At 40.0% G+C, this 21,296-nt stretch overlaps 1 protein-coding gene across 1 annotated transcript in view; it reads left to right on the top strand.

Annotated features, from left to right (window-relative positions):
• Positions 1-20,968, top strand: part of RRAGD (Ras related GTP binding D) — a 37,663-nt gene extending 16,695 nt beyond the window's left edge. The window contains exons 3-7 of the mRNA XM_082633627.1: positions 3,380-3,579; positions 4,385-4,499; positions 5,294-5,436; positions 12,538-12,686; positions 18,025-20,968. Of these exons, the coding sequence (XP_082489753.1) occupies positions 3,380-3,579; positions 4,385-4,499; positions 5,294-5,436; positions 12,538-12,686; positions 18,025-18,176 (759 nt within the window). The 3' untranslated portion in view covers positions 18,177-20,968. The remainder of the gene's footprint in view (positions 1-3,379; positions 3,580-4,384; positions 4,500-5,293; positions 5,437-12,537; positions 12,687-18,024) is intronic.
• The last annotated feature ends 328 nt before the right edge of the window (positions 20,969-21,296 follow it).

Here is a 21,296-nt window from a genome sequence, read left to right on the forward strand (position 1 = left end):
TTACTAAAAATAAGGAATAGTTAAATAAGCAGTTTCCAGAATTTGCCTAATAGGCTTTTCTACTGGAAGCAGCTGATAACAATCACGTTTGGGGGAATTTTTTTTTTTTTTTTTTGCGGTACGCGGGCCTCTCACCGCTGTGGCCTCTCCCGTTGCGGAGCACAGGCTCCGGACGCGCAGGTCCAGCGGCCATGGCTCACGGGCCCAGCCGCTCCACGGCATGTGGGATCTTCCCGGACCGGGGCACAAACCCGTGTACCCTGCATCGGCAGGCGGACTCAACCACTGCGCCACCAGGGAAGCCCTGGGGGAATCTTTACTTGATGTGACTGCAAGCACTAAACAAAACCAAACTTGAGGGAAGTGTCTGGGCAACTCTTGAATGTCACTGCCTTCATTTCTAAGCAGTGCTATGTTCGTCTGACACCTCATATTTTTTTATTTTTTGCTTGCGAATTCCTCACAATCACAGGATTGCCAGATAAATATATCACCAAGGAGAAAATGTGTCCTCACAGAATGTTGTAACATAAAAGAGAATGAAAGCATCAAGAGTAATTTCCCGTGAGCTCCCCGTGTGACACTGCCAGCCCCCCGGCACGGCGCACAGAAAGGACCTCATCTCCAGGGCCACCCTCAGCCCCTGGGAGCCATTTCACACGTGCCTGGGATCCAAACTAGAGTGTCGGCTTGACCCACGTTGGTGACTGACCTGCCTCTCATTCCTAGATCTAATTTTGGAATAGAAACCAGGCAGCGTATTTTTCCTTTTTTTAATTTGTTGTAGAAGATAATAATAAACACAGTAGAAAAAAAATCATTCACAATCCCTCTGCTCTAATAAATCAAGTGTTTTCTTTCTTTTCATGTCATTTTTATCCCTTGTAGATCTGTACCACTTCATCAGTTTGTTGGTAATCAGACCATTTTATATGCTTGGCAGGGAGGTTAGAGGAGTGATTTCTAATCTTTTGAGACTGTGATAACACTCTTGACTTTGGCTGGTTTTGCTCACAGACATGTGCCCTGAACTCCTCTCTTCAGTTAAAGACATAAGGAATAGCATTTTTTGAAGTGTAATTTACATGCAATAAATTGCACTCATTTAAAATACACAGTTCAACAAGTTTGACAAATATACCTCTAACCACCTCACAATCAAGATACGGAATGTTTCCACCACCCTGAAATCTTCTTTGTGTCCTTTCTCAGACGGCCCCCAAGACCCCAGCCCCAGGCAACTGCTGATGAGATGTGCTTTCTTTCTCTATAGAGTAGTTCGCCTTTTCTAGAATTTCTGTATGTGGAATTGTACAGTATGTGGACTTTAGTTTTTATTTGAGATATTGTAAGGTATTTAAAAAGTGCTGCAAATTATTAATCTAGAATTTTTCCAAAATGCATAATCCGCTATCCCAGTGTCCAATGTTTGTTTTTCATTTTAAACAACTCTTTAGAGTACAAAGGATGAGGACTCCGCTTGATCTTTGTCTCTCTTCATAGTTTCCTATTAGTATCTTTAATATTTTGATTTATCTAAAAACTAGGGGTACATTTTTATTAATTTAATTTGGGTAATACAAGAATGCCTAAAAACATCCCCTGTTTTATTGGCTTTTCTGTATTTGTCCAGGTTTGGAGTCAGAATTGGCAGGGGGCGGTGAAAAGTCCTTTAAATTCTGTCCTGAAGATCCCATTCTTCAGGATCTTGAACCCGGGCCCATGGCAGTGAAAGAGCCCCCATGGCAGTGAAAGCGCCGAGTCCTAACCACTGGACTGCCAGGGAATTCCGCCCTTTCCTTTTTTTGCTGTAAAAACAAGACCTATTCACACCCTTCAAATTGGCAATAATGAAGAGACCTGACAACACTGGGTGTTGTTGAGAGTCTGGAGCATCAGGGGCTCTTACACATTATCTAGTCAAGTTCAAGGTGCTCATTCCTATTACCCAACAAGCCTCCTTTCAGGGTAAGCCCTAAGAAACTTGCAGACAGGCACAGAGGTGTGTGCGTGAGACTGTCCACATTATCATCATCACCTGAACGAGCACATAACTGGAAATATTCTGAATGTTCATCAACTGGCAAGTGAGTGATAAATTTTAGACCATCCATACGATGGAATTTTATAGAGTTGTTAACAGGAATCATGTACTAGAGTTCTGTGCTTCAACAAAGGTGAATCTCACTGACATAATGTGAGTGAAAAAGGCAAACGGTAATCCACATGCAAGTTGATATTTCTGTAAAGTTTTAAACAATGTAAATGAATTCTGTATGTTGTTTAGTGATACATATGTATGCAGTAATGTATAAAGACATAAGTGGTGATACAGGCAGAAGTCAGGATAGTGGTTACCTCTGGAGGGTGTGGATAGAGTGATGCGATGGGCTGGGAGGATGGGGAGAAACATACAAGGCTTCAGTGTCTAACGTTGGATTTCTTAAACAGAGAGATGCATACACAGGCATTCATTACATTAGTACATAGGTATCATCTGTAGGAAGGAGAAAAAAATAGTGTTGTGTTATTTGGGGCAATTACTCTAGACCAGGGGTCAGCAGACTTTTTTCTGAAAAGGGCCAGATGGTAATTATTTTAGGCTTTGCAGGCTGTGCTGTCTCTGAGGAGTTTCCACAGAGGACGACCATTCAGCTCTGCCACTGTACCCTCAAAGCAGCCATCGACAGTGTGTAAACAAATGAGTGTGACTGTGGTCCAATAAAACTTTACTTACAAACAGTAGGTGGGCCCAGTTTGGCCCGAGGGCCATGGTTTGTTGACCTCTGCTCTAGATCAGTGGTTCTTAAAGTTTTTCCTCCTGGCTCCTTCCCCATCTTCCCAGTGACCCCTATCATGTTTTCATCCCTACTTGTTCATTACATTTCACCAAGAGACTCAGAATCCTGGAGGGACCGTATTCCAGGGAAGGTCCTGGATGGTGTGTGGTCATTTTCAATACATAAAACTGCAACTCTGACCTTTGTGACTGTCATCAAGCTAAATCATAACTGTATTTTTCTGGCCTTTCTTTTTCATTTCTTTGTTAACAAAACTTAAGTTTTCAGTCTTGAATTCTATGAAACAGCTTTTATGTGGGCATTTGCAAAATATTTTTTTGGGGGGGGGTTGTAAGATTAACAGTGTATGTGGAAGAGAAAAAATGGTACCTGTAAGGTGATGGATTGGTTCATTAGCTTGACTGGGGGGAATCCTTTCACAATGGGTACAGATGGGTACACAATGGTACCAAAACATTACGTCGTCACCTTAATACATGCAATGTTTGTCAGTCATACCTCAGTAAAGCTGGGAGGGAAGACTGTATGTGGAAGGGAAGCAAAGCAGCCTCCCTGACAGGAGTGTGCTTTGTTCCCAGGACGATTACATGGAGGCCCTGGCCAGGCTCCACCTCACGGTGACCAGGGCCTACAAAGTGAACACCGACATCAACTTCGAGGTGTTTATTCACAAAGTGGATGGTCTGTCAGATGACCACAAAATTGAAACCCAGAGAGATATTCACCAGAGGGCAAATGATGACCTTGCAGATGCTGGATTAGAAAAAATTCACCTCAGGTGAGAACAGAAACCCATCAGGGATCTCTGGGGTCCAGAGCCATCAGGGGTGGTTTGGCCCGGACAGTCATTTACCTGTGTACCCTGTTTTGTGCTGTAGACATTGGGGTAGTATTTGGGAAAAGCAAGCTTTGCATGTGCCAACTCTAATCTTTGGGAAAAGCGGTGGGGCTTTAAAAAAATTTTTTGGACCGAAGGTCAAAGCTAAGGTTCTTTCCCCCTTTGAAAAACACATAGGAGAAAACCCATGAACTGCATCCAGGAAGTTAATCGATGCTGAAGTTTACTGTTATAGATAGGATCTATAATCATAAGTAAAGGAGTACTCTGAAAATAATTCAGATAGAAATATTCACAGAGGAAAGCCATTTCTCTAATTTTTGTGGGGTAGTAGGTATATGCATCATTCATTTTGCAAATTGGAAAAATGGAAAGATGAGATGCTTCAGTATCAATAATATAACTGTTATTAACATGAGAGGTGTGTATAAAGATGCTCTGGTGTGGATTCTCTTGCAGAATATAAGGATGCTGATATAGGCATATACGGCTGCATTTTTAAGCCTCCTGTAGTCCAGCCAGTCAGCAGATCAGAATGGGCACAGTACTTGCTTTGGGGAGTTGGGCAGGAATGTCTTGTTAAGACATGTTCATTTTTTTTACTGAGGTTGTTTTGAATTCTGAAGGGGGCTAGAATGTGTGTGTAGTAAATACAGAAGGCATGATTCTGGTGTTATGACATAGCCTGAACAGTCTATTCCTCAGTCGAAGGTAAAAAGTGTTGAAATATTGTTTCATCTTTCAGCTTTTATCTGACAAGCATATATGATCATTCAATATTTGAAGCTTTTAGCAAAGTGGTTCAGAAACTGATTCCACAACTCCCCACCCTGGAGAATTTGCTAAACATCTTTATCTCCGTAAGTAAATAATGCTGTCCTGTTAGAGTCATTTGCGGAATTTAAGAATAACATTGCAAGAGTGAAAATGATCTTATGTCTACTTGCTCTTAACAGCATTTCAAGTTCACTGAAATATTATTTTTGAAGATTGCGCCTATGTACTATTTTAGGGCCTTTAAAATGTAACTCCCAAAACGATTCCTGTACTTCACTTGTATAATCGGAATGTTTATTCAAGTTGTAGGCAATCATTCAATGTTAATGGAATCCTAACGGAGTTTGGGAGCATAAAAGTTGGTTTTGGCTATAAGATATATACTGTTGAATTTTTAAAAATATGTTTAACACTGTGAATGATGTGCTGGCTGGCTGAGTCCTAAAAACCACCACCTCAAGTCAAACTTCACAAAATAGAATTAAGGCAGACCTTTGGTTGTATTCACATTGATTCTCACTGCACAATTTTGAGTTTGTTTGCCTAGATTTTTTAAATCTATTTTTACATTTAAAGTTTTTAAAATTCTTTTTTTTACTTGGCCTTTTTCCTAACTGCAGGTACATTTCTAAGAGTCAGGAAACAGCACTTAATTTGTTTACCTAAAGTAAATAATCCGTGATAATTCCAGTTTTCATTTCTTGTGCAAGTCCGTTATAAAGAAGTTTATGACAATGAGGTTTAAATTGTAATAAAATGGAACAACCTAAGTTTTTGCTGGTTCATATTTGAGACTGAGGATGGCATATTTTATGTAACCATGACATGCTCTGCAATCAGCTGTCCCTTTAAGGCCGCATCTCCTTTTTTGTTTCAGAATTCTGGAATAGAAAAGGCATTTCTCTTTGATGTGGTCAGTAAGATTTACATTGCAACTGATAGTACCCCCGTGGATATGCAGACCTATGAGCTCTGCTGTGACATGATCGATGTGGTTATCGACATTTCTTGTATTTATGGGTAAGTAGAACATTCTGAAAGGCTACAACTGAGCCATACTTTCTTTCATAACCTTTGAGAATTTTGCATTTACTTATTTGATCTTAATACTTTTGTTTGAAATGACTGAGATCTATAAATACACCATTTCGTATGTAATAATAATAACAAAACATTATTGAGTAAATGTCTGGCATTATGCTAATAATTTCAGTGCCCACACTATTATCATTGAATTCTCCACTATTCCTCGAGGCAGGAATTACTATCACTATCTTATAGATGGGGCACTGAGGTTCAGAGTGGTTAAGCTTCTAACCCCTGCTCACACTGTCAATAAGAGACAGAATTAGTATTGTATTTGAGCTCAAGTCTGATACCTTCTTCCTCTACTGAAAAATCTGTTATCATATCATAATGTATTTACTTGAGGGAGACCACTAGGATCCTTGGATTCTACATAAATATCTCATGTTTACCACAGTTCTGTTATTTTCTTCATTACATGAAATAACTGCTGAGTTATTTGTTTTTCCAATATAGTTTTGATTGTCTTCTATGGTGGACAGCAGAGAATTATTAAAGTAAGCAAACAACATTACCTGCTTATTATTATTATCTTATATTCTTAGAAAACAGAACTTCTTGTACATTTAAAATAATATAAAATAAACAGACGTGGGGAAAATTGATTCTGTTACCAAACATAGAAATAATTCCACATAACTGTGCATTTGCTGGATTCAGGGTGTTTTACAGAGTGAGTGGGTGTGACCTCGTATGTCTATCTTATTAAGGCATCGCGTTGTTGCTGCCTTGTATTCATATTGAATCTCACATCCTCACACACTCATTGGTGAGATAAAGCTTTCCCTCATCTTCCTCTTTACTCACTGTCTGTGACTCGCTTTACACAGCCTCCTCTGCCAGCTTCTGGGCGAGACTCAGTCTTACCATTTCTTAGTTCCATTCTCTTTCTGTTAACTGTTATACACACATGAACACCCGCAGTTCCTTCCCTTATGAAACAGGGAAAGTGATTCTTACCTCACAGGACTGTAGTGAGGATGCAATATCATTAGGTTTCCCCTGGTGGACCCTGGATAAATGTAGCTGCCATTATAATTATTATTAATTATTGTTATTATTACTAAACACTGCCACCGGCTTTAGAAATAGACCTTATTTTCCATGATCACTGCCCTGCAGTATTCTCTTGTTTTTAAACTCTAAGTGGATGACCTTGAAATAGTCTTGGAAGCTGAAACTACCCTGATTACAGTCTAGATGGCTGTCGTAATCAAATACAATGAACAGCACAATTAATCTGGCACATATTTAATGATATGCATAATCATTATTTTGCCATATGGTAATTAGACATAAGTGGTAAGTTGTTCATATAAATGATGTTAATCAGAGTTACTTTTATCCAGCTGAAACAAACACGGGGAGGGAGGGGTTGGGCGGAGGAGGGAGCAGGTCCTTGCTGGTAAATTGCTTTTCTGTTGCCGAGCGCAGTGTTCCTGGGAGCCTGCCCGGTTCAGTAAGAACCAGTCTGGGTATGGGTCACAAATGGGGCGTGAGTTCTGGGGTTTCTTGAGACTGTTTGCTGGAGCAGCCATGAGCCAGCCCATGTGCCCTGCAGGGGGTGGCCGGGGATGCATGCCACAGCCCGGGAAGCAGGCAGCCCTGTAATTGGAGACCCTAGAAGCAGGTGACCTGGTCTGCTCAAGAATCTCAGCTGGGATTCTGAAAACGTATACACAGTTTCAGATAAGGGAAAAGGTACAAGACGTGCTCCTTTGCCTATAAAGAAAGGATACATGACTGATTACATCAGTGTCTTCAGAGGGCTCAATTTTGATCATGAAGGCCATATTAATGATAATAGCAGTTAGCATTTATTGTGCATTTTATATGCTCTCAGCACTGTGCTTAGCACTATATATGTATTATTTCATTGCATTAGGAAACTTTGAGGTAATTACTGTTCATGTACAGATGAGAAAATTGAGGCTCAAAGAAGTTACTCAATTTGCCCAAACTTATACAATAAATAAGAGAGCTGGGATTCAAACCCAAGTCATTTGTGTTTGCAGGCCACACCTTTTCTTTTTCTCTTTTTTTTTTTTTTTTTTTTTGCGGTACGCGGGCCTCTCACTGTTGTGGCCTCTCCCGTTGTGGAGCACAGGCTCCAGACGCGCAGGCTCAGCGACCATGGCTCACAGGCCCAGCCGCTCCGCAGCATGTGGGATCTTCCCGGACCGGGGCACGAACCCGTGTCCCCTGCATCGGCAGGTGGACTCTCAACCACTGCGCCACCAGGGAAGCCCCACACCTTTTCTTAAATAGACCAATTTATTTATTTAACTTTTTATTTTGAAAAAATTTCAAATCTATAGAAAACATGCGAGAATAGTACAGCGAACTCCTATGTACCCTTCACTGGGATTCACCAGTTTTTATCAGTTTGCCATATTTGCTCTTTCTTTCTTTTTCTAATACAGTTGACCCTCCATGTGGGTTCCACATCTGCAGATTCAACCAACCAGCAGATTGAAAATATTCAGAAAAAAAATACCAGAAAATGCCAAAAAGCAAAACTTGAATTGGTTGCATGCTGGCAACTATTTACATAACATTTACATTGTATTAGGCATTATAAGTAATCTAAGGATAATTAAAAGTGTATGGGAGGGACTTAATTGATATTTATAGGACATTCCATCCAAGAACAACAGAATACACTTTCTTTTCAAGTGCTTATGGAACATTCTCCAGGATAGATCATATCTTGGGTCACAAATCAAGTTTTGGTAAATTTAAGAAAATTGAAATTGTATGATGTATCTCTTCCAACCACAATGCTATGAGACTAGATATCAATTACAGGAAAAAATCTGTAAAAAATACAAACACATGGAGGCTAAACAATATACTACTTAATAACCAAGAGATCACTGAAGAAATCAAAGAGGAAATCAAAAAATACCTAGAAACAAGTGACAATGAAAACACGACAACCCAAAACCTATGGGATGCAACATAAGCAGTTGTAAGAGGGAAGTTTATAGCAATACAATCCTACCTCAAGAAACACGGAACATCTCAAATAAACAACCTAACCTTACACCTAAAGCAATTAGAGAATGAGAAAAAAAGCCCCCAAGGTTAGCAGAAGAAAAGAAATCAAAGATCAAAGCAGAAATAAATGAAAAAGAAATGAAGGAAACAATAGCAAAGATCAATAAAACTAAAAGCTGGTTCTTTGAGAAGATAAACAATTGATAAACCATTAGCCAGACTCATCAAGAAAAAAAGGGAGAAGACTCAAATCAATAGAATTAGAAATGAAAAAGGAGAAGTAACAACTGGCACTGCAGAAATACAAAGGATCATGAGAGATTACTACAGGCAACTCTATGCCAATAAAATGGACAACCTGAAAGAAATGGACAAATTCTTAGAAAAGCACAACCTTCCGACACTGAACCAAGAAGAAATAGAAAATATGAATAGACCAAACACAAGCACTGAAATTGAGACTGTGATTAAAAATCTTCCAACAAACAAAAGCCCAGGACCAGATGGCTTCACAGGTGAATTCTATCAAACATTTAGAGAAGAGCTAACACCTATCCTTCTCAAACTCTTCCAAAATATAGCAGAGGGAGGAACACTCCCAAACTCATTCTACAAGGCCACCATAACCCTGATACCAAAACCAGAAAAATATGTCACAAAGAAAGAAAACTACAGGCCAATATCACTCATGAACATAGATGCAAAAATCCTCAACAAAATACTAGCAAACAGAATCCAATAGCACATTAAAAGTATCATACACCATGATCAAGTGGGGTTTATTCCAGGAATGCAAGGATTCTTCAATATATGCAAATCAATCAATGTGATAAACCATATGATCATCTCAATAGATGCAGAAACAGCTTTCAACAAAATTCAACACCCATTTATGACAAAAACCCTCCAGAAAGTAGGCATTGAGGGAACTTACCTCAACATAATAAAGGCCATATATGACAAACCCACAGCCAACATCGTTCTCAATGGTGAAAAACCGAAACCATTTCCTCTAAGATCAGGAACAAGACAAGGTTGCCCACTCTCACCACTCTTATTCAACATAGTTTTGGAAGTTTTAGCCACAGCAATCAGAGAAGAAAAAGAAATAAAAGGAATCCAAATTGGAAAAGAAGAAGTAAAGTTGTCACTGTTTGCAGATGACATGATACTATACATAGAGAATCCTAAAGATGCTACCAGAAAACTACTAGAGCTAATCAATGAATTTGGTAAACTTGCAGGATACAAAACTAATGCACAGAAATCTCTTGCATTCGTATACACTAAGGATGAAAAATCTGAAAGAGAAATTAAGGAAACACTCCCATTTACCATTGCAACAAAAAGAATAAAATATCTAGGAATAAACCTACCTAAGGAGACAAAAGACCTGTATGAATAAAACTATAAGACACTGATGAAAGAAATTGAAGCTGATACAAACAGATGGACAGATATACCATGTTCTTGGATTGGAAGAATCAACATTGTGAAAATGACTGTACTACCCAAAGCAATCTACAGATTCAATGCAATCCCTATCAAACTACCAATGGCATTTTTCACAGAACTAGAACAAGAAATTTCACAATTTGTATGGAGACACAAAAGACCCCGAATAGCCAAAGCAATCTTGAGAAAGAAAACCGGAACTGGAGGAATCAGGCTCCCGGACTTCAGACTATACTACAAAGCTACAGTAACCCAAGACAGTATGATACTGGCACAAAAACAGAAATATAGATCAATGGAACAGGATAGAAAGCCCAGAGATAAACCCATGCACATATGGTCACCTTATCTTTGATAAAGGAGGCAAGAATATACAATGGAGAAAAGACAGCCTCTTCAATAAGTGGTGCTGGGGAAACTGGACAGCTACATGTAAAAGAATGAAATTAGAACGCTCCCTAACACGATACACAAAAATAAACTCAAAATGGATTAAAGACCTAAATGTAAGACCAGACACTATTAAACTCTTAAAGGAAAACATAGGCAGACCACTCTATGACATCAATCACAGCAAGATCCTTTTGGACCCACCTCCTAGAGAAATGGAAATAAAAACAAGAATAAACAAATGGGACCTAATGAAACTTAAAAGCTTTTGCACAGCAAAGGAAACCATAAATAAGACCAAACGACAACCCTCAGAATGGGAGAAAATATTTGCAAATGAAGCAACTGACAAAGGATTAATCTCCAAAATTTACAAGCAGCTCATGCAGCTCAGTATCAAAAAAACAAACAACCCAATCCAAAAATGGGCAGAAGACCTAAATAGACATTTCTCCAAAGAAGATATACAGATTGCCAACAAACACATGAAAGGACGCTCAACATCACTCATCATTAGAGAAATGCAAATCAAAATTAAAATGAGGTATCACCTCACACCAGTCAGAATGGCCATCATCAAAAAATCTACGAACAATAAATTCTGGAGAGGGTGTGGAGAAAAGGGAACACTCTTGCACTGTTGATGGGAATGTAAATTGATACAGCCACTATGGAGAAGAGTATGGAGGCTCCTTAAAAAACTAAAGATAGAACTATCATATGACCCAGCAATGCCACTACTTGGTATATACCCTGAGAAAACCATAATTCAAAAAGAGCCGTGTACCACAATGTTCATTGCAGCTCTATTTACAATAACCAGGACATGGAAGCAACCTAAATGTGCATTGACAGATGAATGGATAAAGAAGACGTGGCACATATATACAATGGAATATTACTCAGCTATAAAAGGAAACAAAATTGAGTTATTTGTAGTGAGGTGGATGGACCTAGAGACTGTCATACAGAGTGAAGTCAGAAAGAGAAAAATAAATACCATATGCTAAAACATATATATGGAATCTAAAAAAAAAAAAGGTTCTGAAGAACCTAGGGGCAGGACAGGAATAAAGATGCAGACGTAGAGAATGGACTTGAGTACACGGGGAGGGGGAAGGGTAAGCTGGGACGAAGTGAGAGTGGCATGGACATATATACACTACCAAGTGTAAAATAGATAGCTAGTGGGAAGCAGCTGCATAGCACAGGGAGATTAGCTCTGTGCTTTGTGACCACCTAGAGAGGTGGGATAGGGAGGGTGGGAGGGAGACGCAAGAGGGAGGAGATATGGGGGTATATGTATATGTGTAGCTGATTCACTTTGTTATAAAGCAGAAACTAACGCCATTGTAAAGCAATTATACTCCAATAAAGATGTTGAAAAAAAAAGTATATGGGAGGATGTGTGTAGGTTATTTGCAAATACTGTGTCATTTTATATAAGAGACTTGAGCATCTGCAGATTTTGGTATCTGCTGGGGGGAATCCTGGAACCAACCCCCCCCCCCATAATGAGGGATGACTGAACGTGTTTGTTTTTGCTGAACTAATTGGGAGGAATTTGTAACATGATTCTATAGGAATCATGTGCTATTACAAGGATGTTTTCTTGTAGGATGACAGTTTTAATTTTCAAATTAAACTTATTTAACATATCTGCATTACTCTGTTATCTAATATAGAGTCCATTTTCAAATTTTACCAAAGGTCCCAATTCTATCTTTCATAGCAGTTTTTTGCTGGATCCAGGATCTAGCCCAGCCTTTTGCTGCCGTCTCTCTTCAGGCTGCTTTATTTTGGATCAGTTCTTCACCCCTTCTTGGTCTTTCATCAGGCTGTGCTTTGGACAGCCTGGTTATTCTGTCACCAGAGAAAACTGCAAGCCCTTGTGGGCCACGGAGGGGAGAAGAACTAACCTCCATCCCTCACCTGTGTTTCTCAGGTGCCTGGAGAGTTGCCCAGCTGACACACCACACTCTGTGTGTCCGTAGGAAAGTGACTGTCATACGCTGTGTACATTCTTGTGATTGGGGGTTTCTGAGATCTTTAGCCGAAAGGCAATGTAAGTGTAAACTCCCTGCCATTATGATTATCCTTCTCTGTGTGAAAGCCGGTCTCTGTCGCTGGGTTACAAACTGAAGTCCTTTCTCAATGGTCAAATATGTTTTGGTTTCTGTCCCCATTTAGTCTCAAAGAAGATGGAGCAGGAACCCCTTATGACAAGGAATCAACAGCCATTATAAAGCTGAATAATACAACAGTTCTTTATTTAAAAGAGGTGACCAAGTTCCTGGCTCTCGTTTGCTTTGTCAGAGAGGAAAGCTTTGAAAGAAAAGGTAATTTTTTGTGTGATTTAAATGAAGCATTTCCATTCAGACGTTGAATGCAGGTGGACAGCAGTGTGCCTTGGGAGGCTTCCAGACTTTAGTCACAAGGCCCCTTTGCCTCCTGCCCACATCCTGGGGTTTTGGGATCCGTGAACCAGCCTGCCCTCTAGTGATGCAGCTGCCGGGAGGTGGTAGTGGAACCAGACCATCCTCCCAGGGAGGGGCCTGAGCTTTTCTGGGAGCAGGGCCAGCTGGGGCATCGTTGCCAGGCTGTAGATCTCTTACCCCAGGGAGTGCCCCTTGCCTACAGGGGGTGCCAAGGCCTCGCTCTTGGGCCACACCTCTAGAAGGTATTAGGGACCTTGTGACCACTTGTCCCCCCCGTGTAAAGGATGAAACTCCTACAACATTAAAGCTAGATGTTATTTAACTTCTGTTTAGCCCTTGTCCATTCTTTAGTCCTAAAACACAGGGACAGCATCGTGATTTCAAAACAGGGAGATATGAATACATTCAATAACATCACCAAATATCTTTTTAGGACCAAATTTAGTTTTAGTCGGAAACAAAAGCAATTAACCCTCATAAAGATACTCATATTCCCCCACCCTGCCCCACACCGCTATGTAAACTGGGAAATATCGGTTTACTGGTGTAGCTAGGGATTTTATTTTATTTATTTATTTATTTTTTGCGGTACGCAGGCCTCTCACTGCTGTGGCCTCTCCCGTTGTGGAGCACAGGCTTCAGACGCGCAGGCTCAGTGGCCATGGCTCACGGGCCCAGCCGCTCCGCGGCATGTAGGATCTTCCTGGACTGGGGCCCGAACCCGTGTCCCCTGCATCGGCAGGCGGACTCCCAACCACTGCGCCACCAGGGAAGCCCTGTAGCTAGGGGTTTTTGCTAGTAATTAGGGGATGATTTACGCTAAATTCCCAACAAAGTGGCAATAGTAACATTTTCTGAAATAGCCTTTCTTCTTATATGCAATACATGTTCATTATAAAAATACTTTGAAAACTTAGGAAAGTATAAAAAAGTCAGTTTCACCATCTAGAGCTAAGCTCCATGTTAAATTTCTGGGATTTCTTTTCTCCTTCCTTTTCTCCCTCCCTCCCTTCCTTCATCCCTTCTTTCCTTCCTTTCTTCCAACAAAAGTGGTTCCATGTTGCCTAAATAATTTTCTATCCTGTTGTTTTCACTTATTTATATCATGAAAATCTTCTTAATTCATTGAGCCTGAAAACATGATTTAGATTTTTGCTACTTCTTTTTGTTACAGAGCAATAGATTCATTTAGAAAATTTAGATATAATAAATAAGCAAAAAAGAAATAATTATTGATAAGCTCCTCACTCACATAATCACTCTCGATATTTTCTGTATAACTTTCCAGTTTTTTTCATAGATATCTCTCCATATGGGATTATATAATAAATACTACTTTATAACCTTCACTTAAATTATTACAGACATCTTTCCAATTCATTAAATCTTTTTTTAACCACATCATTTTAATGATTAGTTTCTTCTATTGTTAGAAATGTGTGTTGTTTCTAGATTTTGATGTTATAAATAATCCACAAAGACCTTCTTTCCACTAAATATTTGTGTACATCTTTGGTTATTTCCTCGGGAAAGACTTCAACAAATGGAATTACTTAGATCAATACATTTTGGTAGCTTCTAATGCGTATTACCAAAATGTCCTTCAGAAAGTTTTTACAGGTTTATGCTACTAAGAGACTATGAGTGTGTCCATTTTGCTTTATTCTCATTAATATTGGGTATTAGCATTAAACATTGATAATTGAAAACAAATTTACATTTTTTCTGCTTCTTAGTGAAGTTGTGTATTTTTTCCTGTATTTACTATTACCAGCCAAATTGCCTGTTATGTCCTTGGCTCTCAAAACTTTTAATTAAATGGTGGTAATCTTTTACTTTTTATTTTCATCTTGCTGAAACTAAGAACAGATTATATAAAGGATTCATGGAATTTTGAAGATAGACAGGACCATCCTGTGTTTCACTCTCTCAGTTACTGATGATTTTACCCAGACCCAGGAAAAAGAAGTGACTTTCTCCTATGGTCATACCACCAGTGTATGGCAGTCTGGGCTAAAGATTTCTAGGCTTCTCCCTGTATAGAATCAGTTCTGTGTATTGTGTTTTAAACCATTATACATACATTCCCTTGGTTAAAGATATTTCCAGAATTTATATTTGGTGATTAATATTTTATGTTGATTTTGGAAACTAAGGAAAGTAAAAATAATGCAAATAGTACAACTATAGACCCCAAAACATCTAGGGTGATGACAAGTCCTAAAATTTAGGGTACAATAACATCAACCTTGAGAGCTTGTTTATTTTGAACTGATTGTAGACTTAACAGAAAAGTTGCAAAAATAGTACGTAGTTTATATACACTCCTCATCCAGCTTCCCAAAATGTTAACATGTTATGTACTGTAGTACAGTTATCAAAGCTAGGGAATTAACATCAGTATAATACTATCAATATTAATAAAACTTACAGACCTTATTCAGATTTTACCAGTTTTTCCAAAAATACCTTTTTTTCTGTTCCAGGATCCCAAATTGATTTAGTTACTATTTCTCCTAGTCTCCTCCAATCTGTGATGGTCTTTCATGACCCTGACACTTTTGAAGAGTACTCATCACTTTTTTTTTTTTTTGCGGTACGCGGGCCTCTCACTGTTGCGGTCTCTCCCGTTGCGGAGCACAGGCTCCGGACGCGCAGGCTCAGCGGCCATGGCTCACGGGACCAGCCGCTCCGCGGCACGTGGGATCTTCCCAGACCGGGGCACACACCCGCGTCCCCTGCATCAGCAGGCGGACTCTCAACCACTGCGCCACCAGGGAAGCCCACTCATCACTTATTTTGTACAACGTTCCTCAAATTGGGTTTGTCTGATATTTTCACACAATTGGAATGAGATTATGCAATTTGGCCAGAATACCACACAGAAATGATATTGTGTCCTTCGTGTATCATATGTTTATGATGTTGGTTTGGCTTATTACTGGCAATGCTGACCTTGATTTAGTTAAGATAGGGTCTACCAGGTCTTTCCCCTGGAAAGTTCCTACTTTTCACTTTGTTAATAAATTAATAAATACTTTTATGTTAATAAGTTAATAAATACTTTCAAACTATGCAAATCCTCTTTCTCCTCACACTTTTGCCCACTAATTTTAATGTCCATCTATGGTTGTGTGCGTTAATTTAAGCAGGAATTTCTTATGTGGATCTTGGGCAACTTATTGTTAAACCACCTAGGGAGGATCATCTCTGAAGATAGGCAGATTTTGTAAAATTTATTAAACTAATTAGAAACCTGAGTATTTGTTTTAATGTGATAGAGAGATAAATAGGCAGACAAGGTTTAACCCCATGACGTTAAGCTTGTTTGCTTTTTAGGGTGACTAACCAATCTCCATTTGCCTGGGACAGAGGTGAGGGTTCCTGAAACAGGGGACCTTCAGGGCTGCAACTGGGAAAGTCCCAGGCAAATGGATTAAGTTGATCACCTTAGCTTTAGAAAGAGCTTGATGCTTTACATATGCATGGAGTGGTTTGATTTGTTTTTGCTGCTTTAATCTCAAGTGTTGAGTCCTGCTGGTGCTGATAATCAACACTTGTTGTGACTTGTCCTGCTGTTGGTCTCTGTCTGTGTTTTCATGGATGATTTCTGACTGCTTTGGCAGAAAGGGGAGGATAGAAAGCAGAAGTGGGATTCTTGGTCTTAGCTGCACATCGTAGGCACCTTGGGAAGGGAGGTGGTTAAAAAATATGGCCATCGAGGCCTGCCACAGAACAATTAGAACAGAATTCCTGGGAGAGGAACCTGGGGTTTTTTGTTTTGTTTTGTTTTGTTTTTCCGGTACGCGGGCCTCTCACTGTTGTGGCCTCTCCCGTTGGGGAGCACAGGCTCCGGACGCGCAGGCTCAGCGGCCATGGCTCACGAGCCTAGCCACTTCGCGGTATGTGGGATCTTCCCGGACCGGGGCACAAACCCGTGTCCCCTGCATCAGCAGGCGGACTCTCAACCACTGCGCCACCAGGGAAGCCCGGGTTTGTTAATTTTTAAAAAGTTCTCTGGATGCTTTTAACATGCAGCTATGATTGAGCATCACTGAACCAAGAGGATGTAGGACCATCCCATAACTGCATATGGTGCTGAAGATAGTTCTTGTTCTGTTCATGTCTCTGTTCCTGTATTTTCTTTTTTTTTAATTAATTTATTTATTTAGGGCTGTGTTGGGTCTTCATTGCTGCATGCGGGCTTTTCTCTAGTTGGGGCGAGCAGGGGCTACTCTTCATTGCGGTGCGCGGACTTACTGTGGTGGCTTCTCTTGTTGCAGAGCATGGGCTCTAGGCACACGGGCTCAGTAGTTGTGGCTCGCAGGCTCAGTAGTTGTGGCTCACGGGCTTAGTTGCTCCACGGCATGTGGGTTCTTCCCGGACCAGGGCTTGAACCCGTGTCTCCTGCACTGGCAGACGGATTCTTAACCGCTGTGCTTCTAGGGAAGCCCTGTTCCTGTATTTTCAACTGCGTTTTATGAAAGAGTTGAAATAAACAGCAAACTCTTTGTAGGCACTTCCTTTAAAAACCTCAGTCATGGGCTTCCCTGGTGGCGCAGTGGTTGAGAGTCTGCCTGCCGATGCAGGGGACGCGGGTGTGTGCCCCGGTCCAGGAAGATCCCACATGCCGCGGAAAGGCTGGGCCCGTGAGCCATGGCCGCTGATCCTGAGCGTACGGAGCCTGTGCTCCGCAGTGGGAGAGGCCACAGCAGTGAGAGGCCCGTGTACCACAGAAAAAAATAATAATAATAAATAAAATAAAATCAGGGACTTTGTTTTCCCCACGGCTTATGACAATGGCTCTGTGACCTTGAGATCCCAGCTATACTCCAAGTCAGGGTCTGCCTCCACTCAGAGTCAATTTAATAATACCTTTTGGGGAAAAAATACTAATAAGTATTTCACTTAAGGTATATCTTAATTGTTCTTACAATCTTTAATTCTGAAAGATTTTTTAAAAAGGCAGTTCAATTGGTTCTTCAAACTTTTGGGGTCATAGACACCTTTGAAAATGTGGTATATACTCTGGAACCTTTCCTTAGTAAAAATATATATATTCACAAGACTTTGCCTGCAATTCCTGAAGCCCAGCTGCACACCTCCTAGAGAAATCTATAGATCTTATGTTAAGCCTGCTCCTCTACCGCCCCCTACTGGCTTGTCTTCTCCATAGCTGCCATGAAAAGAGATTATTTCTAGGCGGCACCTCTATAAATATTTTTGTTTTCTTCTCCAGGGCTGATTGACTATAATTTTCATTGCTTCCGGAAGGCCATCCATGAAGTTTTTGAGGTGAGAATGAAAGTGGTGAAATCACGAAAGGTTCAGAATAGGCTGCAGAAGAAAAAAGGAGCCACCCCTAACGGGACGCCTAGGGTGCTGCTGTAGGTGAGGTTTCAGGAACATCTTTTGAAATCAGACCTTTCATTGAGGCTGCTGCTCTGTGTTGCACTAAAGGAAAAGGAAGAAGGAGATGGGGACACATGACATATATTTGCTGTAAAAAAAAAAAAAAATTCCTGCCACCCTCTTGATCTTCTCTTTTTTTAAATAAAGTAAGCACTTTGAAGCAAAAACGTATATTAACAATGAAGTGAAATCTACTGTAACTTCATTACACAAATGTAAACTTTTATGGTCTGTAGTCAGAAAAAATCCTGTGTGAGAACTGCCAGGAACTGTATATATTTTGCACTTTTTCATGTTTTTGTTTTTTTTCCTCATTGAACTAAACTTTGATAAAACAACTTTTCTAGGCTCTTTTCTGTCCTTGGTGTCTAGGACATGCATACCGAGTCCATATCTATAGGGCAGTCAGAAGGTAATCAAAAAGTGATGCGTTGGCAGTGACTTTTTATAAATTTGGGAATCTTTGCTACCAATTGTTGAGAAAAAACATTTTTCAGTGGAGGAACAGATTGGGGCAGCAAGCTCCTGGAGCAATAAGAACTGTCCCCTGTTTATAACTGACATAAATAGAAGTTTTATAGAATAACATTAGCACCAAACTTATCTAAAAATTTCTATAGCCGTGACAGTGCTTCCCTAGTCGACCCTTTTTACAAAACTCTTTACCTCAACACATCTCTCTAGAATCATTTTATACAGAGAGGTTATTTCTTTTCGCTGCATTACTGTTCTTCAGAACCTTTGGGACCAGATTTCCAAAATGGTGCCGATCAATGGAGAGAAATCAGAATGTCACTAAATTGCAGGCTTTCTGGAGGCTTTTCTGTACCTGCCACTCAGGCTAAAGTCATAACATCAGAGGCCACATGGTTTCCCAAATGTAGGTGATTGGCAACTGCAGATTTTAAAATATGTCCTATACAATGTTTGGCCCCTGTGGAATGAGCCTCTTACTGTGCAACATTGCAAATGTTTATTTAGGACCCGTTTTTTTGTTGCTTTTTTTGCATTGCTCCACGACCACAGGCAATATCTCAGCTCTCTGCCACAGAGCTGAATCCTGATGGGCACATGTGTCACCTCTGAGTCTCCCTCTCACCTGTGACAGTGTGCCTTGTGGACTCTGCTTGTTCCCACCTTATGATTGAACTAGAGCTCGGTTCTCCAGCAGCGTGTTCTGCATGGCTAAATAGGCATCCTGAAAACCTCTAAAGGTCAGTGGAAAAGGATGGCCAGAGGAGGCACTACAGTTAGCTTTGTGTCTGTTTCTATGAAATTCTTCCACTTATGTTTACTTTAGGCCAACAGCAAGTTAATAGATTCTAAATCTACCCCCATCCCAAACCATTCCAAGTAGATTATTCTAGATCCATCCCAAGGGTCAGTGCCCTAAGTAAAGCATGTTGGCAGGTATTAGAAAATGTACATATATATATGTTTTTAGCAGAGCCTCATAGGGATAGCAATGCTGATCCTAGCAAAAGATCAGGTTCCTAAAGCAACTTGTTCTTGAAGCAACCCCACTACTATCTGCAGCTTCTTTCCATCCTCTCCCCTTCCGTCCTTTTCCCAAGTCCTATTCCTTTGAGGCTGGTAACTGTAATTTAAGATGGTAGCTGATTGGGGTTTAAGGTTTGAACCCTCCCAAGGGTCTGTGCATTTTGGAAGGAAATTTCTAAAAATCATGAAGGTGCCCTAACTCCCTTCCTCATGATTCCTACTCAGAAACACAGGTGGGTAGGAAGCCAGGGTTCCAGGGAAGTCTTTTTCCTAATTTTCAGACCTATAACCTGTTAGACCTTTGCCAACATGGTACATGGAAGTTATTCTTATAAATCTATTCTTTAATATTTTTTACACAGTGTTCCTTTTTGGATAAGCAAATAATCACTTTTCTAAAGTGACTTTATCCTCAAGATAGAGACATTTACCTATCTGGTAAATCACACATTACTTAGGTATATATGTTATTATAACCAGGTGGAGCTTCCGTTTTTAAGCTGGGTATATGATGGGTTTTTGTTCAAATGTGCCTTAAAAGCCTATTACTTCAAGAGCAAATGATTCTTTGGGGGAAAGGCAACGTTAGTGCTGTGACACCAGACCCAAGTTCATGGTAGTCAGTGACTCTTTGACTCATGACACACTGATACAGAGACTACTGCCTCAAGGCCGTGAGCATGGCAATGACCTCTTAGTTCAAGAGAAATGTAGGAGTTATATCTAAGCATTCAGTTTCTGAGGTCTGTGCTATTGGAATTACAAAATCTCTTCAATTCCTTTTTCATTTTAGTTTTGATATGGGACTTAGCTTACTTGTGTGTGGCCACCTTTAGGTCTCAAATGTAATGCTATAAATATGTATAAATATACAAAATAATGTATAAATACAAAGCCCAAATACATGGCTACAGTGACTGCTCTGGAACAGTTTTGCTCGTTTTCAAAGGTTGAGAACTTGACCTACAGGTTTCCAGGGCAGTTAGAACTTCTGTGTGGGGATGAGACTCTGCTTGTGAAATACCATCTTTGGTTATTTTCAGTGATGTAGATTAGTGTGTATGACCAGGGTAGCGTGTTTCTGAAGGAATATAAATCAAAAACTGGTTGACATTCACAGACAGTAATGTTTTGTGAACATGATATATTTGGGGCCCTTAAATGTAAAAATGCCTAAAAACACAGCAATATTGTTATATACGGGTTATATGAAACATACTCGAGAAAAACAGCTGAATTGTCTTGATTATTAAAGTGTGGTATGCATTCAACTTATGTGGACTGGATGTAATTTGTAATCAAGTATAGTATTTAGTATTATGCTTTACTTTAAGCAGTACATCATTTATAACCATTGTTAAAGCATTCCTTTCAAGAACGTTAGCTGCCCATTTAAAAGCGTGTGTCATACGCTCATGATTTGGTAACACTCTCATTTTATTTCAGACGTATTCATAACTAATCTTTCTGGGAGCGGAATGGTCTCTGGTGAAAAGAAAGCATGGTCTTTCATGTTCGTGAGGTTGTTTACTGTATACATGCGTATCACTGCTGGGTTCCTTTAGATAAATGTGTTTGTCCTAATTAACCAGCTGTCAC

The sequence above is a fragment of the Mesoplodon mirus genome (genome assembly GCF_964341445.2).
Source record: "Mesoplodon mirus genome assembly, chromosome: 10".
In the NCBI taxonomy this organism is placed as follows: Eukaryota; Metazoa; Chordata; class Mammalia; order Artiodactyla; family Ziphiidae; genus Mesoplodon; species Mesoplodon mirus.